The sequence below is a fragment of the Eptatretus burgeri genome, unplaced genomic scaffold, assembly GCF_056783735.1.
Source record: "Eptatretus burgeri isolate ZD-2024b unplaced genomic scaffold, Ebu_testis_v1 Ebu_testis_scaffold_356, whole genome shotgun sequence".
Lineage (NCBI taxonomy): Eukaryota > Metazoa > Chordata > Myxini > Myxiniformes > Myxinidae > Eptatretus > Eptatretus burgeri.
In genome coordinates this window covers 7,288-35,238 of record NW_028222305.1, presented here as the reverse complement: position 1 = coordinate 35,238, position 27,951 = coordinate 7,288, and the positions used below count along the sequence as shown (strand labels likewise).

The window sequence follows — 27,951 nt, the reverse complement described above, 5'->3', positions numbered from 1 at the left end:
GACACCATTTGGTCATCATCTCGAAAAAGTTCCCCAGGGGTGAGGAACGTAGTAACCAAAAATAATTGAAATCAGATAAGCGGTTTTCCATTTATTACAAAAAACATTTTTTTCAAGATGGCCGCCCCAGTCGGCCATCTTAGATCCGGCCACGCCCAAAATCAATAGGGTTCTTCCTTTTCAGGTGGTACATGTGTGACCCAAATTTCAAATCGATATGGTGAACAGTTTATGAGTTATTGCACTCACAGCTATAAATGTTGACGCCCAGCCTTCCAGCTGGATGGAACGCCCCAGTCGGCCATCTTGGATCCGGCCACGCCCAAAATCAATAGGGTTCTTCCTTTTCAGGTGGTACATGTGTGACCCAAATTTTGAATTGATATGGCGGAAAAACATTTTTTTCAAGATGGCCGCCCTAGTCGGCCATCTTGGATCTGGCCACGTCCAAAATCAATAGGGTTCTTCCTTTATCAGGTGGTACATGTGTGACCCAAATTTTGAATTGATATGGCGAAAAAACATTTTTTTCAAGATGGCCACCCCAGTCGGCCATCTTGGATCTGGCCACGTCCAAAATCAAAAGGGTTCTTCCTTTTTCAGGTGATACATGTGTGACCCAAATTTTGAATTGATATGGCGAAAAACATTTTTTTCAAGATGGCCGCCCCAGTCGGCCATCTTGGATCCGGCCACGCCCAAAATCAATAGGGTTCTTCCTTTTCAGGTGTTACATGTGTGACCCAAATTTCAAATCGATATGGCGAACAGTTTATGAGTTATTGCACTCACAGCTATAAATGTTGACGGCCGGACGGACGGACGGACGGAAAGCCAGACGGACGACCCGGGTGATAACAATATCCCCCTTCCGCCACGCCGCAGGGGATAAAAAAAACATCTAAATTTCAGCATACGCAAACGTTTTACATGCATTTTTATACATTGCCATTGTTGGCTAAATCGTCAAGGTGTGGCAGCGCCTTTAGCGAGGAACACCGTATCATCACACTTGAACCCATTGAGATCCCATTTTCATTTATGCTGAGGTGTTGGAGTATATGAAGGGGTATTCTCACACGAAAAAATCGGGACCATCGGTTTGGCTGGGGAGCGGGGGGGGGGCCCAAGGTCAAAGGGCGCCCCAAACTATAACCTTTTGAATTACTGTTTCGGAGTGATTTTACTTTACGCGATTCGAAAGATCTCGCTTTCCGAGCATTTTGACACCAAGATCAGCCAAATCGGACCACGACAACCTGTGATATGGCCACTGGAAGATTGTGGGGCAGCCGGGGGCGCCCAAATTTGGGGGGGGCCCTAAAATGGGCCCCGATGGGCCCACAGGTCATAAAAGTTGGTATTTTGAGTTTTTTCACCCAAGTGAATAAATGACCAACATATGGGGAGAAAATGAGATATTTATGTCGGGAGGGTGTGTACACTTGACAAGGAATACCCCCGGTACAAAGCCCGAATAACTGTGTCCAGACGAGCGCTTCCCAAATCCTCGACAATCGCTGCCAGTGAGTGGACATTGAACCTTGTGGTTGCACCTCCTGTGAACATGGCAGGCTTGGTGATTCATTGCCTCGTTCATTGCCTGTTCCTTTCCCGGAACTCGCATGTCAACTCTACTCCAGGCTGATAGAACTCTTCCGTTAAGGGATTTATTGTTGATCAAGCAGATGGGATCACAGACCTGCTCGGCTGCTTCACCAAGCAGAAGGAACATTGGAGTGGATTTTGTCAGGTCCCAGTAATTTCAGGTGTTTTAAAACTTTCTCCTCGGGAACACCAATACGCTCTAGAATTGTCAATATTCACGCAAGTCTGTCATGCGAAGATACATCCATGGAGCTCCAAATAAGGACGCAATGCTTTGCTTTCCTCAATATGCAGTTTAACCCCCCGGGGATCTTTGCCTGGCTGAGGGTTGACATTTTGCCATCACCGCCGCGCCTCTGCCAGAGAGCCATTTCCTGTGTGTTTTATATTTAACGGCGATGGTCCCGCTTCACACAGGAGCTGCAAAGGCGTCATCGGCTTTTCTTACCTGCATTGCACTTACCTGAGACGGTCTTTGTCAAGTTCATGACCTGCATAGAAAGGTCAAACATCAATTGCAGCAAAGTTTTCACTTTCTACACAACTTCGTTTACTTTCATCTATGCTTTGAAATATGACAGAATATTCCTTTTACGTTGAAGATTGATCACCTCGATTCGATCCATCTGGTGGAGTTGGCATCTGGATCGTTCTCCCATTACCTTCGGTATCTTCTTGTGATGGGCGGGATGGTATCCTTCAATTCCTGCAATGTTTCCATACTTACCTCCGACGCTGCAAAAACCCATTCAGTTGCATTACACGTTTGCAAAATATGAAATCCATATCAATGACAATCAAAATTGTTAATTCCATTGGAAGTGGTACACAAGATCAAACCCGCAAGGTAAAACATTCAATAAACCAGAGTGAATCTGGTTGTTGGAGAGTCTCCTTCTTCAAGATCTTCTTCTTCCTTACCATCATTAAATGGCAAAATATTTGCAAAGAAAATGTGATCAATATAAATCAATTGCAGGACATGAAGACAAATTGTCAAAACAAACCGTTTACCACTTAACTGCATAACATATGGAAACCGTAAAAGAGAGGATGGCACTCACTGTGACGTCACCAAGTTTGAATGTAAAATCTATATTTATGCTCAGCCGACATCTTACCTCATGCATATTCAGGTATTGCCTCATGCGTATTCATCCTCCACCCATGTGTTGCATCATCTCCACTGAAAGGGACACAGATGTTTCGCTCTTCCCTGTCTGGAGGAACAGAGGTTGCGTGAGAAAAAAAAACATGGTTTTTACTGTCACACTTGGAGTCATTTAAAATAAAATAAAAGTGATTAAAACCTCGAAGTGTTGGTAACCTGCCTGGAGCATTCTTTCTTCAAAGAAAGAGGACACGGGGCCATTCCAGGATGCTCACAGCCGAACACAATTGTTTTTACAAATGAGATGGATATTCATTTCCAAATCTTCAATCACAGACAGAATGGAATCCCAAACATTTTTTTAATCACTGATGGGGTATGCTTGCACTCCACAAGCAGGTAAATACAGGTAAACTAAATACAGAATGAGTGAGCAAGTTCGGCCCATCTCCCATGTCGGTGACGTTATACGTCAGACATAATGATGTCGTAGACATGGTGACCAACCTTCCATAGTTATAGCGAACAATCACCTTTAGTTAAGTTAAAGTACATTGGAGCACGAGGTTAAGTCACTGGCAATCTTGTAAATCTGTGATTCATGAACTTCGTTTCAATCTAACAGGAAAAAAAGGTTCAGTTCCTGTAACCTTACCATAAACACAAAATGGAAGCTAATTATGTTGGTTATTGATAATTAGCTTCATGACGAACAGGTGCAGTTTCTACATCAATCATGAAATATATCATGATGGTTGTGGGCATGAAGAGGATGTCGAGCACTTCTCGGGTGAGCAAAAGGACAGAGACGTAAGATGAGTCAGTTATATTGTAGTATTGTTTTGCATTGACGTTACATTGTATACACGGGCTATGTGTGCGTTGCGAATGTATGCAAACACAAGTTTCTCTTCTTTTCACCCTCTCTATCATCTCCATTCTCAACATCTCACAAACAATGCAATAAAACACTTTTCCAATCTACAAGTGCCTCATTCTTCTGCAAAGGAACAAACTCAGAAACAAAGAGTCAAGGAATGAAGACAAGGCCAAACCCCTTCTTCCGCCGCTCCCGGGCTTGACGTCGCTGCGACACGGCTCTGCCAATCAGGTGCAGCCACAACCAGGAAAGAGTTGCCCCCCCCCACCCCCCAACAGCCATCACCATGGAAGTTTTACACCACATCTTGATTTATCCTGCTCAGGCTCAAACTGGGATAGTGATGCCGGGACAATTGGTCCGAGTACATAACAGTAATGGTAGCCCATCGAGTGGCCTTGGTTTGCAGGGCAAATCAAGAAGCCAACACGGCCATCACTACATGTAATGATGCAATATTAAAGGTGTGCCTTGGAACAACTTGGCACTGTCCATTCATGTAAACTGCTATCGTATTTGGTCATGTGACTCTCCATGAGTGGGAGCAAGACTACGAACCAACTTTTCTATTTGGATGTTTTCGTTTATGGACATTGTAGTAGTTTTGATTTTTCCTGGTATAGTGGTTTCCATTTGCATCAGTCTGTAAAATTTCAACCTTCCTGCCCACCAAGAAGGTACTCATCATTATGGTGAGAGAGATGAGGGGAGACCCTCACAGGTGTGCTTGGATGAGGGGAGACCCTCACATGTGTACTTGGATGAGGGAAGACCCTCACATGTGTACTTGGATGAGGGAAGACCCTTGAAGGTGTACTTGGATGAGGGAAGACCCTTGAAAGTGTACTTGGATGAGGGAAGACCATTGCAGGTGTATTTACTTCGACGAACAGGAATTTGGGAATCAGTGTCATTTGACCAATAAACCGACACAACTTTCATTGTTTTTTTGGATGTATAAATCTCGGCTCATGGAGGAACAAAATTAAAAAGGTGTTCAAGTTCACAAAATGACAGAGGATAAAACCGGAATTGGCAGAGAAAGAAAACACACGAGTGAATGAGCGTCAGAAAGGAAATGGGCAGAAGAGGGGGGCAAGGTGGTCAATGTGAATAAAAAGGGGTCAACAAGAGTAAAAGATAAGAGAGTGGGTTTGGGAGAAAGCAGGAAGAGACTTCCAGCAGCATTTTTGAATGACTTGTAGAGGAAGAAGAAATATATATTCAGGGATTCTAGTTCACAGGTGAGAGAATAGAATAATGATGAGCTGCCAACAACATGGAGCACCTGTCTTCTTTTTTTATCGGCCACAATGATTCCCAAGATTCTTGTGAGGTCGGCCGGGGGTCTTTCATGAACCGGCTGGCCAAACCTGAGATTTGACTAAAATTAGGGACAAGAATTTGAGAGTTTCTTCAGATTGCCAGCGAGAATTCAGCTAATCTTTGCAAAGCACACTGAGATCTTTTACATCCACAAATTAATGCTGACGGACGGGACGCACAGTTTCCCAGGGAAGCCTGGGAAACACTGGGAAGACAGTTTATAACTGGGGGAGGGATTTAAACCCCTGCTTGACAAGTGAGAGGGGAGTGTACGTTCCTTCCACCATGGAGCACCTGTAATAAAGCAATCAAATTATTGGGGAATTAAGGCATTAATTAGCTCAGAACATTCATCATCTGAGTACACTCCATACCAGTTGGCCGCAATAAGCACAGGTGGACAAACACAAGTTCCGCTGCAATTTCTCACACACCACACCCAAGGGGACAAGAGTGAAAAATCAATCATTCAATGAAGGAGTAACATCAGCAAGATGTCTAAAATCAGAATGTTCATGAAAAATAAAAATCAGAAAATAATATGCGTTTCAACGTTCATTTGTCCGCATTTCCAAAACTCCTGAGGATAAAGCAGTTCAACAGCGTTGTGTGCTGCTTGTGTCGTCTCCTGATGAGCATACTCTCCGGTAAAATATCAAGCCTGATAGAGTGTTTGCCTTTGTCACTGTTTTTGGTTTGGCCATCCTTTGCAGTTATATTTAAAGATGTTCAATGAAATAGAGAAATTGAAACGGGAACTTAAGAGACAAAACTTATCGGGAAAGATTCGTTTACAAAATGACAATTTCATTCAAAAAAAAAAATCAATTTCATTCAAAAAAAAAATCAATTTCATTTTGGTGAAGATCCGAATCTGGATCCAAGAGTTTCATTGTTTGTATTTTTTTAAGTGTTTCGTCACCATTGAGAGATGGTGCTAAAACGATATATATAGGAAGATATTTCAAAAAGTTGTGGACGGATTATGATAAAACTTGGATGAGTTGGGAAGGTGACAAGAACAAGTCAATTGGATATTGGTTAAGGTCCTGATGCAGATCTGGCGTATCAGTGGGATACAAATCAAACTGTTCAGCCAGGCGGAGGTATGAGCTCCACCGAGTGCTGTTCGCGGTTGTGCGTGTGTTTGACTGATGCCCTCCTGAAACACTGGACGAAATGACTTAAAAAGTGGTGGTTGGAATTTAATTAACTGGGGAATTAACCCACCATTAAGAACAGGTTATTCAAGAGTATAATTAAACAAAAAATCTTTGCTGTCTCATACCCTCCTCGTCAGTCCAAGAAGACTGTAACCTTTCCGTACCTCAAGTGCATGCAAACAACTCCTGAGATTTGTTGCACCGGCTGAATGTCGACCATTTCTCCTACAGGCCGCTCTCAATACTTTGAGATGCATCGTTGTGTTATTCTCTGTCCACTACACTTCACCAATGTCAGTATGCTCGCTTGGCACACAATGCAATTTTTCTCTTCCACAAGCAAAGTGGTAGAAGACATAAAGAGAAGTAGAATTACCTTTTGGTGGATGACAGCCTCAGGTAATGTACTGACGAGCTTTGGCTCGAAAGTTGGTTTCACATCCTTCAACTCATCAACAAGGTAAAAAGGAGGAAACCCTTCGGTTGTTTCTATAGTCAGAGGAACACAATGATATGTCAGTTAGACAAAGATTAAATAACATGAGTAATTCCAAAAAAGTTGAATTAGAAGGATTAGGAGATAGAAAACAATGATCATCAGGTCGTCAGACCGATGAGCATCTCACAGTAATAGAGAGCATTTTAATTGATCTCCATTTCTTGGTCCGTCTGAGCCGATCAATGAACCACTAAATTGTGATAAAACGAGGAAATAATCAGGTTTAGAACATTCACTTCAGTTCCATCAAATTCACTGCATCGTCTTACGTCTGCTTCACATCATCACTGTCAATCTGCTCCCCTATCACTCTCTGCAGTTTCACTCTTCCATGAGCCGAGACTTCTGGAGTTAGCAAAGAGAAATAATCACCTTCTATGATGTGCATTACAGGAATGCAAATGATACACGAGATCCTGCATTTTCGACAAAGAATAGACGATGGAACATTGAGGGCACTGAATTTTCTCCTCCAGAATGTCTTCATAGTTCTTCTTCTTCTTCTTCTTCTTCTTCCCCTTCATTCCTCGGCATAGCCAAGCCCAAAATCTTTTAAATATGCCAGGAGATTTCTAAATGCATGGGGGAGAAAACAAACATTCAAACATTACCAACGCCATCACGACATGGTAACAAAAGTAGTCACTTTTAATGTCGTCACAATTCCTTCAACACGTGATACGACATGCAAATTGGATGAAGAGGAAAAAGATGTGGAAATAATTTTATTTGACAATGTCAAATATAAAGTCACACGTCGTGGAAAAAATGATCGAAGCATTTCAAAATTTGACTCGTCGCCTTCATTCAACTTCTCAAACGATAACGCACAATAACATGGGATCAACTTTCTCGAAACACAACTCATGAATAAACAAAATTCTACACGACTAGCAAGTGATGATTTTGGGTGTTGTTGAGTAAAATAACCAATGGCCATGAAAACATAAATTTGGTTCAACCTCAAACCTGTTCAGAAAGTTTGTCAGCCCCACGTGCTCCTCTACCCTCAGCTACAAGTTTAATTAACCTCCGCCATCTTCGAAGATGGATGGAGGTTACTGTTTTCACCCCTTTCTGTTTGTTTGTTTGTTTGTTTGTGAACAGTATTACGGAAAAACTCCTCCACGGATTTCGACGAAACTTGGTGGGGGGTTAGGTATGGTCCAAGGATCATGCCATTAAATTTTGGCCTTGGTTCCCCCCCCAAAAGAAATTGTTGGAGAAAATTTTTTTTTTTGCATTTCTACATGTTTTAAGTGATTTCCAACCCCTCCCCCCAAAAAAATTCACCCCCCCGAAAAAAAATTGTTGGAGAAAATTTTTTTTTTGCATTTCTACATGTTTTAAGTGATTTCCAACCCCCCCCCCCCCAAAAAATAAAATTGAGAGAAAAAAAAATTTTGCAATTTTTTTCAACAAAATTTCGATTTCTTTTTTTCTACATTTCTACATGTCTTAAGTGATTTCCAACCCCCCAAAAAAATTGTTAGAGAAAAAAATTTTTGCAACTTTTTTTTTCAACATTTCGTTTTCTTTTTTTTGCATATTTACATGTTTTAAGTGATTTCCAACCCCCCCCACCCCAAAAAAACAAATTGTTAGAGAAAAAAAATTTTTGCAACTTTTTTTTCAACAAAATTCCGATTTCTTTTTTTTGCATTTCTACATGTCTTAAGTGATTTCCAACCCCCCCGCCCCGCACAAAAAAAAAGTTGGAGAAAAGAACTATAACTCTGTCAGCACTGTTGACATCATATTTAATGAATAAGATATAAGGTTCACTTGAGTGACCCAGCAGTATTGGCGGCGGAGGTTTTGCACTCTCCCGAGTGCTCCCCCTCGAGTTGTTCTTGGGTTTACAGTATTCGGACCAGTTTCACTTCATTCGCATTTATCACTCGCCTCCAAGAATAACTTACCCGTTTCTTTTCACTCTTCAAGGCTTCCAAAACGCGTTTCTTCCCCTTCTTCAGGGCAACCTCGGCATCGGTGAAAGCCTCCGTTGTCGGTCTCTCGAGGTCATGAAACCTTGCAACATTGTGCTCCTCGCTTTGCTTCAGCTGCTCCTTCAACTTCGATATTTCAACTTCCTTTTCTTGAATTTTCTTGTGCAACACAGCAACATTCTGTTTGGCAATCTTCCTCTCTCTTTCCAATTGCATGTTCTTCTCTCGAGCCCAGATGCTCTCTTTTTGAGAATGCTCAGCAAACCTTTGCTGCATCAATTTCATTTCCTTCTCGTGTGCCACGACCTGGAACAGAAAATGAAGAGAGTTATCATCATTTCACGCGACACAGACTTGTTGATTCACAAATAGAGGTCTGGTGAGGACTAATTATGTACTAATTGTACTAATTATGTGAGCACCATTAGACAATCACAAAACATAAAGGTTCTCGTTTCGATCGATCTGAACCAGCAAGCGAGTTCAAGCGAGCAAGCGAGTACTAACCCGAACCCTAACCCTAACAGCTTGATGATCTGAGATTACGTTGTTGGAGAAAAGGAATGATTTTATGTCAACTGTGATGATGGATTCCATGACCTCGCCAATTGGAAGTAAGATTGATTATGGGGCTGGAGTTAAGCGGACGAACTTTTGCAGCCTCTGAGGTGTGAGCTGATTTGAAATTTCCCAGGTGGATGAAGAAGAACAAGAATAAGAAAAAGAACAAAAACTGGGAATATACAAATGTAGCAGCTGGTCACACTTTATGAAATGCAAATATGCGGGGTCCACGAATAGCGAGACCACAAATGTCGGAGTCCGACAGTCCTCCAAAATTAGGTTTATTTTAAAAACAATATCAAATTGTTTTTAGGTCCTCTCCTTACATTGTGATGTTATACCTTGATGAGACACATGCACAGTAAAACATTGAGAAACAGGTTGCCACTTTTATAGCCGGTTGTGATATCAGGACTCCAGCTTCCTCACTTTATAAAGCTCACCTCAACCTCAAAATCATTTTCCTTTTCTTGAAGTTTCTTCTGCAACACAGCAACATTCTGTTCGGCAATCGTCCTCTCTCTTTCCAAGTGCATGTTCTTCTTTTGAGCCCAGATGCTCTCTTTTTGAGAACACTCAGCAAACCTTTGCTGCATCAATTTCATTTCCTTCTCATGTTCCACGACCTGGAACAGAAAATGAAGAGAGTTATCATCATTTCACGCAACACAGACTTGTTGATTCACAAATAGAGGTCTGGTAGTTAATGTGAGGGTTGTGAGGAAACATTGACCTCCACACAAAGCAAAGAGCTATGATTGAATCCATTTCAACAACTATGATGCGGCCTCCACACCATCCCCCTACATCGTGATGTTATACCTTGATTAGACACATGCAGAGTAAAACATTGAGAAACAGGTTGCCACTTTTATAGCCGGTTGTGATTTCAGGACTCCAGCTTCCTCACTTTATAAAGCTCACCTGGACCTCAAAATCATTTTCCTTTTCATGCAGCAATTCCTTCAAGCGGACATTTTCTTGATTTTTGTGCACAGCGTCATACTCCAACTTTTGCAGCTGGGACTCAAGTTTCTTCACCCGCATCGCCGGTTGTAGATTTCCATTCAAAATATCTGTAGAATTAAAATGACAATGTTTTAGGAGAAAAGTAATCAGTGGATGAGACGAAAGGAGATTTTTTAATGTTAAATGTGAGAAAGATCTTTCTGATTTGGAATAACACCACGAACAAAGTTCTGTCAACACTAATCCTTCATACCTCGTCAATATATAACCATGAATCAAGTTTTGAAAGAAAGGAGTAACAAACCTGACCTGAGTTTTCTTTTTGGGCCTGCGCCAAGTCCTGTTTCAGATAGTAGTTTCGTGAGGACAGAAGATTCATGCACGAATTAAGATGCTGGATCTCTGAAGTTAGCCGATCGATGTTGGCAAGATCACTCTCATGGCAAGAGCGAAGCAACTCCTCACAATTCTGCCGGAACACAAAACATAACGGTAATTTAAACTTTTAATCAAACATACTTTGATAGATACAGCTATGCAAAGTACAGCTGAGTTTGGGGTTCCCTTACCATATTCATCAAATCATCATTTTCCATTGTGAGACGTGTTAGAATTGAAAACCTTTTCGGTAAAACAAAAACAAGAGCAACTTTATAAGTTTTTTTTAAAGGTAAATGTCATGTGATCTTTCAAGGGTAGCACATGAATCATGAAAAATATCTGATGTAATCTCATCAAAAGCACGACAAATGGCAAAAAGCACTCCTTGAGCCCCATTTGCAGCCAAAGCACATTCTTTTGTCAGTGGCTTTCACCTGCGTGCAGACTCCAAGGTCAGTAGTCTACACGTCTGCAGGGAACTTTGGCATGCTATGTGAATAACATTGCAGTTTCGGGGATGCAGTTGCATCAGCCACCCAAATGAGCATTATAGAAAAACTTCTGCAAGAATTCACTTCTCTGAAGAAAGATAGATAATGAAAGAAAAACAGAGTAAAAGACATGAAAGGGAAGAATGGAGGGTAAAAGGCATGAAAGAAGAAAAAGCAAAAATTAGAATGAATAAAGAGAATTGTGAAAATAAATAATTAAACAAATAATTGGAAAGAAATGTGAAAGCAACAAAGAACAAAGATGTCAGAAAGAACCTAGAGTTCAGCAGTTACTCCCCAGGCTCACATCCAGCAACATGTATTGTCCTCCACCAGAGTTGTCCTCGTCAGAGTTGTCGAATTCCCCGCCCTTCGAGTTTCAGCAGAAGTCGCTCAGATGGCACTGTCAAAAGCTTTGCTGAAGTCCACATAGACAACATCAACTGCAAGGCATTGGTCGATTGCTAGTGTCCAACTATCATGCGCTGATAAGTTTGAGAGGCACGAGATTCTCCTGGAAGCCGTGTCGGACGAGGATCATAAGTTGTGTTCTTCCAAAAAGGCCAAAATATCATATTTCAGCAGTCACCCCAAAACTTTGCAGACCACTGACGTTGGACTCACAGGTCTGTAGTTTCCAGCTGCTGCTCATCACCTTTTTAAAGAAATATGATATATGCGCCATTTTCAAATCCTGACACAAGGTCCCAGTGGATGTGGACAAGTTAAAAGACTCTCCATAATGGCATGGCCAACACAGGAGCAAGCTCAAACAGAACCTTGGGGTGAATGATACCGTCAGGTGCTGGCACTTTATTGGGATCGAACCTACGAAGTTGTCTCTCCACTCGGGTGTGAACACAAGAGTGGTCAGAGAGACATTTCGCTTTTTTCCATATCCTCTGTCCAGGTTCCATCTTCGACTCAAAGCATGCTCACTCCTTCTCAGGTGCAGTCTTGCCCCTTAGGTAGGTGTACATACGTTTCGGTGCTGTCCTTACCAGACTTGCAATTGTTGTCTCATGTTGCCGTCTCGCTTCTTTGAGACTAAGCTGACATTGATAAATGATGACTGAAACGATAACATAGTCTGCTTCCAATTCAGTTCTCTGATAACGCTCCACCATTTTCGCTTCGTCTCGAAAAGCTTTAGACTATCCCGAGTTAACCAAGGAATTCTGACTTTTAGTATTCCTTCCGCACAAGGTCGTGGATCGCTGCTCAAAAGGTCAAGCTCTAGTCCAGTCCAGTTCTCAATGGATATTGGCAACAGCACATCTCATCCCTCTGCAAAGTCAGCTTTCCAGATGTTTTGGTTCTTCGCAGTCAAAAGCCGTGGTGCATCTTTGAAAGGAATAAAATGTCCCCCATGGACCACCATGTTGCCACCATTTCCTTGGTAAAGACGATTTCTAAGTGTGACGGTTATTGTCCCACAGAGGAGCGTATAGGTTCCACTGCATGCTGTGTAAGTAGCCCATCAACAGCAAAGTCGAGCAATCGACTGCTGAACAAGCTTGGTACTCCGGTAGATATCATGCTATCCCAGTTAACGTGGGGTGCATTTCGGTCACAGGTTGAGGAGCACGTCCCTTGTCATTGCACAGTGGGTCTGCAGGAAGGCCTAGCCAGTTCTGCAAGCAGTCTCTCGTCCTGCTGTCTGTCTAGAGTTATTAAGTGGTCTGTATACAACACCAAAAGTTAAGTTGTGGGCGAAGGCAGGTGTCGGTCACATAAAAACCTGTTCTGGAAGAGAGATGGTCAGACGGTGTGCAAGTTAGCCCTGGGGCTTCAGCGACATGCAGAACACCAGCTCACCTTTTGCCATTTCCCCCAATCTCTTCTCACGATAGAGTAACCAGGGATAGTGACCTTTGCATCAGCAATGACCTCTGTTAACCAGGTTTCGCTAATTGCTTGCACTAATGGTGTATACTCACAAGTAATTTGAGCTCATCAGTCTGGTTAAGTAGACTTCTTCCGTAAGTACACATCGGCGTGACTATTTGAGTGGGGACACCTGCCCTCTGCATGTCATGACAATTAGTCGTGTTGTAACTGTGCATGCCTCGTAACTAGCTATCCGCGTCCCAAGGATTTTGGGTTCGAGGCCGGTTCCCTCGCTCACCTGTCGTACTTTTTTTTTAAAGCTCCGTTACCAATTTGTGGCATTGCTATCTTTGATAAATTGTGATATCAGGACTCCAGCCAGCTTCCTCACTTTATAAAGCTCACCTCGACCTGAAAATCATTTTCTTTTTTACACAGTAATTTCTTCAAGTGAGTGATTTCTTGATTTTTGTGCACAACGTCATCCTCCAACTTTTGCAGCTGGACCTCATGTTTCTCCACCCGTATCTCCAGTTGGAGATTTCTTTTCAAAATATCTGTAAAATTAAAATGACAATGTTTTAGTGAAGAAAAGAAATGATTGGATGAGACGAAAGGAGATTTAATGTTAAATGTCAGAAAGATCTTTCTGATTCGGAATAAAACCACGAACAAAGTTCTGTCACCACTAATCCTCCATACCTCGTCAATATATAACCATGAATCAAGTTTTGAAAGAAAGGAGAAACAAACCTCACCTGACATTTCTTTTTGCCCTTTGCCAAGTCCAATTTCAGATTGTTGTTTTCTGAAGATATAACATGTATGGACCATTTCAGATTCTGCATCTCTGAAAATTGCTGATGGATGGAAATAGCATCCCTCGGCTGTTGACTGAGACGCCACTGTTCATTCATCTGCCAAGACAATACAAAACATAATGGTAATTTAAACTTTTAATCAAAAATACTTTCATAGATAAAGCCATCCAAAGTACAGCTGAGCTTGGGGTTCCCTCACAAAATTCATCCATTCATTGTGATCCAATGTGGGACAAGATGGACTTGAAACACTTTCCTGTAAAACAAAAAGAAGAGCAAATTAATACTTGTACCAGTTAGTGGTGTTTGCATTCTGAAAGCAGATACATAAATCCATAAAATTGAGAATGAGAGAGCAGTACGAGCTGTGCCTTTCAGACGAGGAAGTGACGTGCCACCGGCACAGTCCAACCACATGATCTTTCGAGCCCCCACTCCCAGCCCACGAAAAAGTGTGAAGTGCTTATTATCAGTGAATCGATGGTTGGATCTAAACCTGGATCACACAGTAAACCCTCAAATATCACGCGTTCTCATGTCACGGGTTTCAACCAATCGCGGGCCACCAATTGTGTTCCGATTTTGCAATCACAGGATTTCATTTCGACCAATCGTGGTTTTTAAGCTCAGACAAGTTTGCGGTGGTGTCCCGTACGTGCATGATTACCTCCCATTACAAGCCTTGAGGTGTTTTTCGTACACCGTTTTCAATGAGTGCGAGAAAGGTAATGAGGTTTCGTGACAAGATGGAGTTGTTGGAACGGTTGGCTCGAGGAGAAAATGCAGCATCTGTGGGCCATCATTACTGAGTCAATGATTGTAGGTGGAACCTTCCCCATTCCTTCAAACCTCAGATTCCGACACCCAGACGAGAACCTCCGTTCTTAAACCCTAAATTTCCGAGGATTACCGCAACTCATGGAGTTAATCGAGGCAAAGGGATTTATGCCAGAGCAGGACTTCAACGCCGATGAGACGGGATTATTCTGGAAGAGGATGCAGACTCGTACCTTCCCCTCCAAGCAGGAAAGATGGAGGTTCATGGTAACATGGTTAAGGATCGTGTTACCCTTCACTTTTGTAGCAAAGCTGCAGGTGACTTTGTCGTAAAGCTAATGTTGCTCTTCCGATCGTGAAATCCTGCTCACTCCTCCTCCAAGCTCCCCACTGACTGCTCACCCTTTCCCCGCTCTCCACTCCAACATCAGTTCCCAAGCTAAGTCTTGTGGTTTCTCTTTCCGGCAGAGTATGTAATATGTTTAAATATTATAGTATGTAATATGCTTACCTTGCTGTTTTGTAATACATTTTTTAAAGGTAAATGTCTTCTGTATTTTTTAATTTACACGATTATATTTCCATGTGTACGTAAATGTCAACATGCATGATGGTCAGGTCAGGTCAGGTCAGATTACAGGACAGGAGGGCAAAAGCCCAATATGGTCCTATCGATGTTTAACCAGTCTGTCCACATTCTTCATGAAAAGATCAACTGATGACGCTTGCAAAGTCTCAAGTCCATTCCAAGCAATGACCACTCGATGAAATAAATAAACTGCTCTCCTCCTGCTACGAGCCCCAAGCTTTGTCATTTTCCAGGAATGACCACGAGACGAACATCTCAGCGATGACAGAGTGGTTCTTCAAGAGACATGAAGCTGCCCATGCAGGATTACAGAGGGCGATTAAATCCCCTCAAATTTGTCTTTCGTCGAACGAGATACGAGGCATAAATATTAGGCTTTTTAAATAACAATAATAATAAATTTAATAGATAAAAAAATTTTAATAATGAATATTAGATATTAGGCTTTTATAAATTGAGATACGAGGCAGCATCCGATCTACCAGGTATGCCTCTTCGTCTCAGCCATCTCCGAAGGAGCACGGTCTCTCCTGACTTGAATGGAGCACCACCTCAACAGGTCACGGACCAACTGTGGATACCTCTCAGCGTATCCCCATGCAGAATGTAGATCCAATTTTTACCCTCCTCATCCCCTGACAGAAGAACTGTGAAGCACGTCTGAAAAAACGCCACATCGTGCTTGGAGTGAACCTTCCCTTCATCCGCCAACGATTCCTCTTTGTTGAAGAAAATGAGGTTGCTCGTCGTGATCGATCGGAGACCACAGGCACAAGAGATCTACCTTTCCTAAGTTCCTCCATCACAGGTGAGGTAGAGGAGGATGAGGATGAGGATGAAGGGCCACGGAAGCCCGGGTCACACAGTCAGCCGCGGAGTCCAGAAAATACCACCTTCGACGGGGTAACACAAATTTTCCTCCCGAAGGCACCACAGAAAGCAAAGGTGTTCAAATTGTTGTTTTTACTGCGCGAAAATGGCTGTGACCATCGCGAACCAGGTGAAGATGAAATTATATACATGTATTATATAAACTAGTGCGGGCCCGTAGGTGCGTGCCAGTATGTGCAGCTTCGTTCCTTCGCTCTCGTAAACGACGACTGGATTGATATGACGACGCCCCATCTCTTGTGACGCCCCCTCTCTCTTGCCCCCCTCTCTCGCCCCCGAGTCTCGCCCCTCCTCTCTCGCCCCTCTCTCTCACACCCCCTCTCCCGTCCCCCTCTCTCGCCCCCTCCTCTCTCCCCCTCTCTTGAATTGTGACGCCCCTCTCTCTCGCCCCCTCTTGCCCCCCTCCTCTCTCCCCTCTCTCCCCCCTCCTTTCTCGCTCCCCTCTCCTCTCTCCCCCCTCTCTTGCCCCCCCTCTCCCCCCTCCTCTCTCGCTTCTCTCTGTAAATGTATTCACAAATGTCTACCAAGCACAACAATTCATTCAAACCTTGGGAAAAAACAGCTTTCAAACCCTTGGGAAACACTTGGGAAACAGCTAAAACGGATGAAGAACGATATCAAACCTTGAAAAGGCACATACTCAGGTCCCCAGCGTCGATTGTGACGCAATACCAAACGCAGAAGAAGAAGAATTGTGACGTCAATCGTGCAAAAAACAAACAACAAATAAATAAACATTAATTGTGACGTCATTCGTGACGTCATAGCACCGTGTCTTGTCATTTGTTGACAGATAAATGGCCATAACTTGGGAACCACTTGTCCGATTCATATCAAACCTTGAAAAGGCACATCCTCGGGTCCCCAGCAATATTCCTGGCAAGTTTCCATCAGATCGGACTGGTGGTTGTTGAGAAACGGCGGTCGCAGACAGACAGACAGACAGACAGACACACACACAGAGATTGCTGGAATTATAGATCCAAGTGCGTGCCCGTAAAAAAAAAAAATAATAATAATAATAAGAATAATAAATAAATAAATAAATAAACCACACGAGCCGTTTCTTCGCTCTCACGTGCCCATACGTGCATGACCCGGAAGTTCGATATTAATCGCAGTTTCGATTATTCGCAATTTATTTTTAATACCCAATTATTCAATTAGCGCCAACGTATTTTACCTTTTCGCAATGTCGTAGCAAGGAAAAACAAAAGGAGAAGAGAAGAGAGAGAAAAATTTACTTCCTGGTTCGGAGCATACCAGCACTCTGATGTTCCCGAAATTTATACACCGTCTAATATGAAAACGATCAGAACTTGGGCCATTGTGTTTATCTATAAATTCGCATAAGAAATCGAGAAATTATTAGAATACACGAAGTCATCACTCTCCGGAAGCCCGTACATTGTAACCCATAATGGGGAACGTGGCTGAGCTTCCCTTCCCCATCGGTCACGCCCACGCAACAACGTGTCTTGTCATTGGTTTGGTAAATAAATGGCCATAACTTGGGAAGCACTTGTCCGATTAATATCAAACCTTGAAAAGGCACATACTCAGGTCCCCAGCAATATACTTGGCAAGTTTCAATTAGATCGGACCAGAGGTTGTCGAGAAACAGCGGTCGCACACACACACACACACACACACACACACACACACACACACACACACACACACACACACACACACACACACACACACACACACTGCTGGAATATATATATATATATATATATATATATATATATATATATATATATATATATATATATATATATATATATATATATATATATATATATATATATATATATATATATATTGTTGCGGATTCGCGCCCGCCGGCGTGCGAACGGCCACGTAACTCGAATCGCGGCACGTCGCCCACCGGACGGACAATCCCGTCGTGACCCTCTCGGACTAACGCCGGGAACTAGTCACGGGTGGGCCTTTCGGCCTCACCACGATCGTGCCAATCGCCCCCCCGCGTGGGATAGGATTGCTCGCCAAATTCGACCTACCTAAGTACCCACACGGAGGGTAGACCGGGCGATCGCACCTCGCCGCAGGTCGACTTCAGACACGGGCCACTTTAAGCGACCCGTTCCATACTATCGGGATAACCGAGCGGTGTTATCGTCAACCTCGACGGTTCGATTAATTATTGGGCGTATTTAGCCCACGACCAACCCTTTACGTGAAGTAAGATGGAGATTCAATTAGAGAAAAGACGAAGCGAAACGGGAGAAACAGTTCAACATAAAGCACATTTATTCCGCGGCAAACGGAAAGCACACATATACAATTACAATTATGCACCAAAAGCAAATGTAAAAGAAACACAACAATTATGCACCAAAAGCAAATGCAACAAAAGAAACACAATGCAGATCTACTACCGACTACCGAGCACACGGCAACACTTATACAGTTTTACTTCACAGACGGCGCCGACAACACATATACTCAAAGCAAAAGAAAAAGGAAGGGGCCACCCTCAACGATGAGGGGGCAGACGGGCCTGGGGCCGAGACCGCGTCGAGCCTACCCGTCTGGTGATGAGCCGCAAAATGGCGGCGGCGCCCCGACTCCGCGGGCCTCGCTGGCACTGCCTGGAATGGGGTGGGAACGGGGCCCCCTTCTCACACTATCTCAGCGCGGGGGGAAACAGGAGGGGGTTGTTGATGCTCGGGGGAAAGAGGATATCTGGCTGGCTTGGGTCCCGCGACGAGCGACTCCACTGCGACCTCGGTCGCGTTACCGGCCTCCCCTCTCCGCAGCTCCCCGACTCTGACACGAGCGCAGACCTCCACAAAGATTCTTGGCTTCTCCAGCCTCTCCAGACCCCGACAGACACTCTCTCGACTGCTTTCGCCGCTGCCACAACTCTCCAACTCTTTCCTCTTCTCAACTCTTCAACTCTTCCCAACTGCCTCCAACTGCTCAACTCTTTAACTCTTCTCTTCTCAACTCCGTCCAACTGCCTCGATTCGCTCCGCACTCGGTGCTTTATAGTCCGACAGGAGAAATCATATGCAGATTTTTGGATCAGGAATGGCTCGGGGGCGGAGCCACGCTCCCCATTGGACAGAGGAAAAGTGGGCGTGAATCATTCTTGATCCGCGAATCTGCATATAGCGATTTTTCTCCGACGCGCCTGGAGGCGGGGCCAAATCGCCCCACGCTCGCTGATAGGATGGAACAGAAGTGGGCGTGAATCATTCTTGATCCGATTTCTCGGAAAGGCTGGTGTTTTTGCACCCGATGCTCGGTGCGCGCCCTGTACGAGTCCAGTATCGGTGCCCACAAGTGGCGCGAGAATGGCGGTGATGCGATGGTTGCGAGGGCGAGTTGTGACGGTAAAGGTCGTGGCTGTTGGCGTTGCTGCCGCCGTGAAGCGGCGTTGCGGTTGGTGGTTGGTGTGTGAAAGCGGTTGTGGAGAAGGTGGATGTTGTGAAGGTGGTTCTGGAGAAGGTGGCTGTGGTTGTCGAGATGCGGTTGGTGGTGGTTGTGGTGGTAGTAATGGCGGTTGGTCCAAAATAAAGATAGTAAAAGAAAAACGGCTATCTAAAAGGGTCGCAGCCCGAATGAATGACATTTATTCCCTCTAAACAACGGGTTTGGGCTAACTACACATATACTTACAGAGATATCTCACCTACGGGACCTGAATGGTGGTTTGCGAATTTCGTCAACCACAACAATATATATGTATATACTAGCTGAAGTACCCGGGAATACCCGGGAAATTTGCCCTATTTTGTGCCCACTAAGCGATACTCACCATTCGCAGCCACGCTCCCAGCCCGTCAACAGGATTCCTGCACCCCTCCAAACGGGTTTCGAGCCCACATTCGCACCAACAGCAAAGCGACCTCCATTTTTGTCAATTTGAATAACCCACTAACTCACATTACTCTGACCCCGGGGTCACTTGGGTGGGAATCACTCCTCCCCCCAATCACTCATCGCACCATGCATACCACATTTGCTCCATACACACAGGCCCGCTTGCCCTCACTCACTCCATACACACAGGCCCGCTGGCCCTCACTCACTCCATACACACAGGCCCGCTGGCCTTCACTCACTCCATACACACAGGCCCGCTGGCCTTCACTCACTCCATACACACAGGCCCGCTGGCCCTCACTCACTCCATACACACAGGCCCGCTGGCCCTCACTCACTCCATACACACAGGCCCGCTGGCCCTCACTCACTCCATACACACAGGCCTGCTGGCCCTCACTCACTCCATACACACAGGCCCGCTGGCCCTCACTCACTCCATACACACAGGCCCGCTGGCCCTCACTCACTCCATACACACAGGCCCGCTGGCCCTCACTCACTCCATACACACAGGCCCGCTGGTCCTCACTCACTCCATACACACAGGCCCGCTGGTCCTCACTCACTCCATACACACAGGCCCGCTGGCCCTCACTCACTCCATACACACAGGCCCGCTGGCCCTCACTCACTCACATCATTTATCTTCCCTTTATCAATCGTCTCCCTCACCCCCTTTATGGCTTGCCTGGCTCTTTCATGAGCAGATCTATCAGCAGTTCGCTGTTGCCGTGCGCGTGCAGTTCGAGAATTCAAATAACAGGAGGAGAATCTTCTTCTTCTTCTTCTTCTTCTTCTTATTCTTCTTCTTCTCCTTCTTCTTCTTCTTCTTCTTCTCCCTCTTCTTCTTCTTCTCCCTCTTCTTCTTCTTCTTTCGGCTGCTCCCGTTCGGGGTCGCCACAGCGGATCATCCGTATGATCCGCATCGTGATTTGGCACATGTTTTACGCCGGATGTCCTTCCTGACGCAATCCTGGTCGCCTCTTACGACACAGGGATATGGTACACCTATTTTAACCGGGGTATATATAAACAGGAGGAGAATGTGTACGTTTAAAAAGTCAACGAATACGAACATTTTGTATTTCAAAAAACCCGAGCGTTTTTAACCATGAAGCCTTTTGTAATGATTAATACGCCGGCGCACGATTCGAAAGCCATTTTTTTTTCTAATGGAAATTTTATTTATTTTATTTATATTTATATATATATATATATATATATTTATTTTTTTTTAATTCATATTTTTTCATTTTTATGGAAAGCCACTTAGCGCATCCTGGAGCTGAATGTTAGTTCTATATATGTGTAAAGTTTCATCAAGATCGGTTCACTGGTCTCGGAGCTTATTCGTCACAAAAAAACAGACAGACAGACAGACAGACACGGACAGAAGGACTGCCATTTATACAGTAGATATCTCAATTGTGATGTGTATATTTCTGGGTGCCGTGTCCACCTTCCTCGATATTTTCTCAAAGTACAAAAACAGAACCCGTTTGTCCCCATTGTCCCTTGGTTTTCCAAGATTGTCGTTTTAACCGTCACGGAATTTTTCACGAACAGAACCCCCGCGATATTGGAGGGTTCACTGTTCTCTTTACAGAGTGTTGGTTCTGTCGAAGCAGTTTGTTACCATTAGGGTTACACTGGCTGGTTTGCCATTGCCTTCCCAGCAGGAGTTACGGAAGGAATTTGTTCAGAGTGGCGACGATAGCTCACCTACTCTTCACGAAACACACCGTGAGATGTTTAACATCCATCAACTAATGATAGCAGAAGGGACACCCGGCTTAACGTCCATCCGAGGGAGGGCACACACATTGATGAATCACGCCATCTGTGAAACACCAGGACGACAGTTTATAGCTGTGTCGGGATTCGAACCCAGGATACACAGCTTAGAAGGAAGAGTGCGTACGTCTCGTCCTTCCTGCCATCCATCGAAAATGGCGACGAGGTGAAAACCGACACACGGTCTCCACAGCGACGTAAACAATCTGATTTAACGAACGCGTCGATCAAACTCAACGATATAAAACGAAAATCACAATAAATACATTAACTTGCTTCACTAACTCACCGGGGTGTTGCGATCCTCCATTTTCGCGGCTGTCACTATGCCAACGAACACCAACATCTTGTAACGCTGATTGTGACGTCACTCTTATTACGTCACACTATTAACCACGAGTCAGACCCACCGAAAGCGGTCTCACCCCCCCATGACGACACGAAACTAGTAGTCATAGTTTGGACCTCAGATGGCTCTCAACCCTTGAATCCTGATATCCCAATTAAAATGGCGATATCCCAATTAAAAAAAATAAAAATAAAAAAACACTTATTTAACAAGAACTTGGAGACGTGTCCAACGCCAAAAATCTCACATCCGGCGACCTTTTAATTGGGTGTAAATGGGTCACTCAACGGGAGAAAGTGTTAACAGCCTCACATTTCGGTGGTGTTCGAGTCTCGTGTTAGATTGCTCGGTGTCCGAGGGAGAGCCGAGGAGTCATTTCGGGGATTGACCCCTCATCCATTGAAATGATGTCGTGATGAGCGATTTAATTGATGTGGGAGTTGCTGACCTCCGTCGTCTAACTACGGTCAGGGATGAAGTCTGACACCTCATCAGTGGTTTTGTCCTTCAGAAACCCAGAGCTTCCCCAAAAGTTTTATTGGGTTATCAAATCTTCATTCTACGTGAATATATTCCTTCCCCACTAAGATGTGACAAATGACAAAAGTTTGGTCACACCGCTCCAGCATGGAGAGGCAAACACCGATGCAGTAAATGTAACGGAGAGCATGAACATGGAAGCTGCACCAGCGATAACAAGTCTTGTGCTAACCGTGGTTGGGACCACAGCTCAGCCTTCAGAGGATGCCCTGAATTTCAGAGCCACCCAGATCCAAAAGTTGAAAACCCAAGGGAAACTCTCCTATGCTGAGGCTATGTGGAAGATCCCCAAAATCAAGACCCCGATAAACGAGGTCAATAGTAAGACCCCAAGTGAGGGCCCGGTCAAAGTCCAAAATAAATCGGTGGGAGTTCAGACCGAGACGAAAGATTCAAAGTGCCAAGCAAAGAGTGCAATCACCAATGTGGGAATGAATGTTACAGAATGGGGTTCAGAGGTTTCATCACCAAAGTGGTTAATTGTTCAGCCAAAGCAAAAAGCAGATCTCAGAAAATCATGATTTCCACAGCAGCCATCAAACACCTCGGTTGGGAGGGATTTTCTTCCAGGAAGATGAACGGTGTGCTTACCTGAAGTTGAGATAGATGGAGGGATGCGGACCTGAGGTTAAGATAGATGGAGAGATGTGGAGTTGGGAGGGGGTAGGGATGCGGACCTGAAGTTGAGATAGATGGAGGCATGCGGACTTGGAGTTGGGAGGGTGGAGGGATGCGGACCTGAAGGTGAGATAGATGGAGGCATGCGGACTTGGAGTTGGGAGGGGGAGGGATGCGGATTTGGAATTGGGAGGGTGGAGGGATGCAGACCTGAAGTTGAGATAGGGGGAAGGATGCGGACTTGGAGTTGACATAAGGAAAGAGATGCGGACTTGGAGTTGGTAGGGTGGAGGGATGCGGACATGAAGTTGAGATCGATGGAGGGATGCGGACTTGGAGTTGGGAGGGTGGAGGGATGGAGACCTGAAGTTGAGATATGGGGAAGGATGCGGACTTGGAGTTGAGATAAGGGGAGGGATGCGGATTTGGAGTTGAGATAAGGGGAGGGATGCGGACTTGGAGTTGGGAGGGTGGAGGGATGCGGACATGAAGTTGAGATAGATGGAGGGATGCGGACTTGGAGTTGGTAGGGTGGAGGGATGTGGACCTGAAGTTGAGATAGATGGAGGGATGCGGACTTGGAGTTGGGAGGGTGGAGGGATGCAGACCTGAAGTTGAGATACGGGGAGGGATGCGGACTTGGAGTTGAGATGAGGGGAGGGATGCGGACTTGGAGTTGGTAGGGTGGAGGGATGCGGACATGAAGTTGTGAGAGATGGAGGGATTCAGACTTGGAGTTGGGAGGGTTGCATAATATTGTGGCGTTCATGGGACTTGAACAAATCCCGCCAAAATAAGATGAGCCGAAACGATGGAGGCGGTTTATTTTTTATATCCCAAGGGTGGCGGTTTTGATCGCTCCACAGCAAACGGGACGAGAAAGGTGGCACGTGGCACTTTACTGAGTAAATAACGTTTATTTATACACAATAGCGATAAGAAGGCTCGGCAAGAGGAGGGATCCGTGGGTGATTCAACGAAAGGTGGTGCTGATTCGGGCGTGGGGGAAAGTACTAACAATTTCAATGTATATATAACAAAATGTAAAGAATCAAATAAAATCTGTACACGAAATTCAAACCCTCGAATGCGGCAGGTACACACACACACACACACACACACACACACACACACACACACACACACACACACACACACACACACACACACACACACACAAACGTAGCTAGTTTGTCAGGCTTGCCCGTGGTGTTGATGCAAAAGTCATTGGATGTGGGTACCGGACGAGCTGGCGTTGCACCTGTCAGGGGCAGGAGGCACAGATGTGGTACAGATGTTTGCGTGAAACCTTCAGTGCAGAAATGCAGTTCTTGGCCTGTGAGCTCCAGCCAGCCACAGTGGTGTTGTTCTTGGTTCGTGGACCTCCTGTGGTGTGGGCCCAAACCGCTCACAGCCGCCAGGGAACCCAGTTCATGCGCCAAGAGTGAGCAGGAGAGAGAGAGGCAGGTCTGCCCACCGTCCGGTTCCATACCCAGAGCCAGCAGAACAGGAGGGCAAAACGAAGAGAGGCACGATGCAAGAGGAAGGGGCTTCAAGCTTAAAGCTTGGAGCAAAAATTAACGGCGTGGACGATTTCGCATGAGGGACAATATACAGGCAGGAGGTCCTGCAAGCTGCAGGAAAGCGTGCTGCAGAAGCTCTTGAGCAGTGGCCCGGCGTGTTGGTTCTCGATCAAGCCTTCCTCTAGGAAAAAAAAAACGTGAAGCAAACAAGACATCAGTCCCTCATCCTCTCTCCAGAGCGTCTCATTCGTCCTCCGCCAATCGTCCTCCCGGGGGCGGAGCCGTCCGCAGATATCTCTCATCCCTTTCCCTCAATCCTCCAATCAGGCCGCCCCATGCTCCAGGGTCTCTGCAACTCCCAACGGAGCGCCTCAATCGTCCTCCGTCTGCGGTCCTCCACCAATGGTCATCAGGGGGTGGAGCCGTCCACAGCACCGTTCTTTCACATCACGGCAAGCCTGCAGGAAATATTAAAAGGGAATACGCATCAACACTTACCCTAATCAGTCTCCCTATCTAATTACGTGACAATTATTATTTCCCCTTTCAAGAAATGGACATTTACTGGACAATCTATCACCACTAAATCCCTACTTCATGACATCGAGATCCTGGTATAACTCGAACAGCTTGGCATACCAAATTAAATATCCTAATTACCCTTTGAATGCATAACCCCCCCCCCCACTCCACCCCCAGACGTAACAATATGACAATTTATTAATTCTTTAATGAAATAAATAAATGAACAAATAAGAAATTTGTACGCTTGGTCAAACCTAAATTCATAAATTTTAATTCATCCCAATCTTCCATTGTTGAAGGATCATTAAAAAATCCACATCCGGATCCTGACCAGAAATGTGCGTTTCTTTGGCCGGTCACCTCGATACACAAAAATATTCACAACGGTGAACAATCACTCGAAAATTCCAGTCGCCGGAGCCGCATCTTCATCCTTGTCACACACGCAACCTGTCCACTCCGTCAACACCTTTTTGTCCTTATCGTCCACAACCTTTTTGAGATATCGTGCTCACAGACAGACAAACAAACAAACAGACCGGAGTGAAAACACAACCTGCATCCCCCTTCAGTGGCGGCTGATAATGAAAAAAAACTTTTCTCCCAAAAGGTAACAATTTACCTGCATTTTGCAGAAAGGCTCCACGTTGTGTGTTTGAAACCACCCTGCATCAGTTTGGGGATGTCCGATGAAGGTCACGTGGCACCATTTCACAACACCTTCCCGATTCCTCAACACACAATCCCCCCACTTCCTTTGTCGGTTGTGATGATCCCTGGCCACCTGCAAAGGTAATAATTAATTTTTTATTCCAAAAAGATGAATTAAATATATGACTCGTTTAAAAATGACAGGTTATCATTATTTAATTTGAAATATTCAAGGAGACTGGAAGATATGATGTTTTTTAGCAAGAGGCGTTATTTTAAAACACCACGTGTCCAAAAATCTGAAGCCTCGGCTTAGCGTCAGATGTGCCTCATGTCTTCTTTATTTATTATACATCCTACGGATGTTAATGAACTCTCATTTTACTCTGCGTACGTTGCTCATCATGTGCAGCAAATTTCCCCGGCGGGTAGTCTGCTCGTATAAATAATGCATGTCTAGTACCTGGGATTACTGCAAAGTTTAGCAAGTACAAGACTTCCTTGCGTGTGCTCAGAGTACGTGTAGGTCAGATTGATCTTCTCCAATTCTTGCCTGATCGGAACTGGTCCGGAAGGAACCCAACATTCGTTTTCCCTCCGTGTTCGGGTTCGTGTGACAATACCAGGGCTCATCTGGTCTCAAGGAAGCTGCGTGTTCCTTGCAGATCGCTTGCCACTTCAGGCACTCGGGGATCTCACACTGGACCCAAGTCTGTCCTTCGAACAGGAGTATTTTCTGGGTCAGGTCTTCACTCCTCATCTGCGGATTTAACAATTAAACGCCTTTACATTGACTTTACATTGACTGCTTGCTCGGGGATTCGTTCAATAATTAATTAATATGCATGTTTTTATTTAATTTTCTGAGGCTCATTGAAAAGCTCTCTCTCTCTCTCTCTTTCTCTCTCTCTCTCTCTCTCTCTCTCTCTCTCTCTCTCTCTCTCTCTCTCTCTCTCTCTCTCTCTCTCTCTTTCTCTCTCTCTCTCTCTCTCTCTCTCTCTTTCTCTCTCTCTCTCTCTCTCTCTCTCTCTCTCTCTCTCTCTCTCTCTGTCTCTCTCTCTCTCTCTCTCTCTCTCTCTCTCTCTCTCTCTTTTTGTCTGTCTCTCTCAAAACACACACACACATACAATCAATCCCCCATAAAAAACCCAAAAATTAAACTCATTGAGAAAGCAATGGAGCTATGGAACACCACATTGCTATTACAGCACTTAGAAGGAAATATCGAAATACCAGGGGTGAAGATGCGTCGCAGGATCTTCCAGGGTGATAGCCTTTCATCCCTCCTATTTTGCCTGGCCCTGGATCCACTCAGTAACCTCATCAATGAGAAAGGACATGAACATTCCCCAACATAATAAAAGGATGTCCAAAGAAACACATCTACTGCACATGGATGATTTAAATCTCAGGCCTGGTGTTGGCTTAACAGTAAAGGTGGTTGACTTAAAAATCTTAGTGTCTTGAGTTCAAGCCCCTGTGTTGTCGTTGAATTAACACCAGGTGGGTTGACTTAGACTGTCATGCTTTCGAGGTCAGCAAAGTGAGTACCAGGGCACTGCATCAGCGGCACAGCCACGCCCTCAGAAAAATGATGCAGCCACAAAATCGAATCAATTTGTCCTTGTCACACACCCAACCTGTACACCAAGTTTCATCCGAATCCATCCACGACTTTTTGAGATATCCAGCACACAGACAAGCAGACAAAGAGATGGACAGACAAACAGTGAAACAGACAGCCAGACGGGGGTGAAAACATCACGTCCGTCCCCCTTCGGTGGCGGAGGTAAAAAAAAGAAGATAAAATGTCGAACGTCAGGTCAGGTATGGGAGCATGTGCCAGAACAGCGCGTCGCTGCGTCCACTTTCTGCCGGTACTCCAGGAGCCTCCGTCTGGCCATCTGGTCAATGGTATCCAGTGTCCCTTGAGAGACAAGGGAATTGTCGAACGCGTGACGTAATACGCACCCGTTTCCGGAAGGGAGGAGTCAATGTGCCGGTTGATGACGCGCTGCCTCGGGCGCACGTGATTGGTTGACGGTGTTGTTTGAACAAGGCTGCACGTTTATTTCTCACTTCTTGAACCTTGAACACGTCCCAACTGTAAACTGCCATCCCGCTGTGACACAGCAGGGTGACTCATCGTTGTGTGTGTCGTCACTCGGATGGACGTAAAACTGGGCGTCCTGTCGCACACTCGCCTCGAAGCGACGGCGTTTGTTTTTTTGGGGATACAAA

At 44.9% G+C, this 27,951-nt stretch overlaps 2 protein-coding genes across 10 annotated transcripts; both read right to left on the bottom strand.

Moving 5' to 3' along the window:
* Nucleotides 1-80: 80 nt before the first annotated feature.
* Nucleotides 81-19,823, bottom strand: LOC147007272 (uncharacterized). 8 transcript variants are annotated; one of them, XM_085867446.1, is made up of 13 exons: nucleotides 19,640-19,823; nucleotides 13,792-13,848; nucleotides 13,177-13,688; nucleotides 10,379-10,538; nucleotides 10,025-10,176; nucleotides 9,544-9,726; nucleotides 8,510-8,842; nucleotides 6,960-7,159; nucleotides 6,465-6,577; nucleotides 6,253-6,366; nucleotides 2,730-2,828; nucleotides 2,220-2,343; nucleotides 81-2,099 (listed from the first exon to the last, which is right to left on the bottom strand). In XM_085867446.1, the coding sequence occupies exons 3-9, from the start codon at nucleotides 13,603-13,605 to the stop codon at nucleotides 6,541-6,543; spliced, it is 1,494 nt and encodes a 497-aa protein (XP_085723572.1). In that variant the 5' UTR covers nucleotides 13,606-13,688; nucleotides 13,792-13,848; nucleotides 19,640-19,823; the 3' UTR covers nucleotides 81-2,099; nucleotides 2,220-2,343; nucleotides 2,730-2,828; nucleotides 6,253-6,366; nucleotides 6,465-6,540. The 8 variants fall into 8 exon arrangements, with proteins under 8 accessions (XP_085723572.1, XP_085723573.1, XP_085723568.1 ...); XM_085867447.1 differs by lacking the exon at nucleotides 6,253-6,366 and adding an exon at nucleotides 2,936-3,043 and having other exon boundaries at nucleotides 2,730-2,824; XM_085867442.1 differs by lacking the exon at nucleotides 6,253-6,366.
* Nucleotides 19,824-23,919: 4,096 nt separating this feature from the next.
* LOC147007271 (uncharacterized) lies at nucleotides 23,920-27,671 on the bottom strand. 2 transcript variants are annotated; one of them, XR_015054299.1, is made up of 4 exons: nucleotides 26,944-27,671; nucleotides 26,174-26,470; nucleotides 25,682-25,843; nucleotides 23,920-24,992 (listed from the first exon to the last, which is right to left on the bottom strand). XR_015054299.1 is itself a non-coding variant. In XM_085867451.1 (4 exons), the coding sequence occupies exons 1-4, from the start codon at nucleotides 26,989-26,991 to the stop codon at nucleotides 24,906-24,908; spliced, it is 504 nt and encodes a 167-aa protein (XP_085723577.1). In that variant the 5' UTR covers nucleotides 26,992-27,671; the 3' UTR covers nucleotides 23,920-24,905. The 2 variants fall into 2 exon arrangements, 1 of the variants encoding a protein (XP_085723577.1); XM_085867451.1 differs by having other exon boundaries at nucleotides 26,264-26,470.
* Between the last annotated feature and the right edge of the window lie 280 nt (nucleotides 27,672-27,951).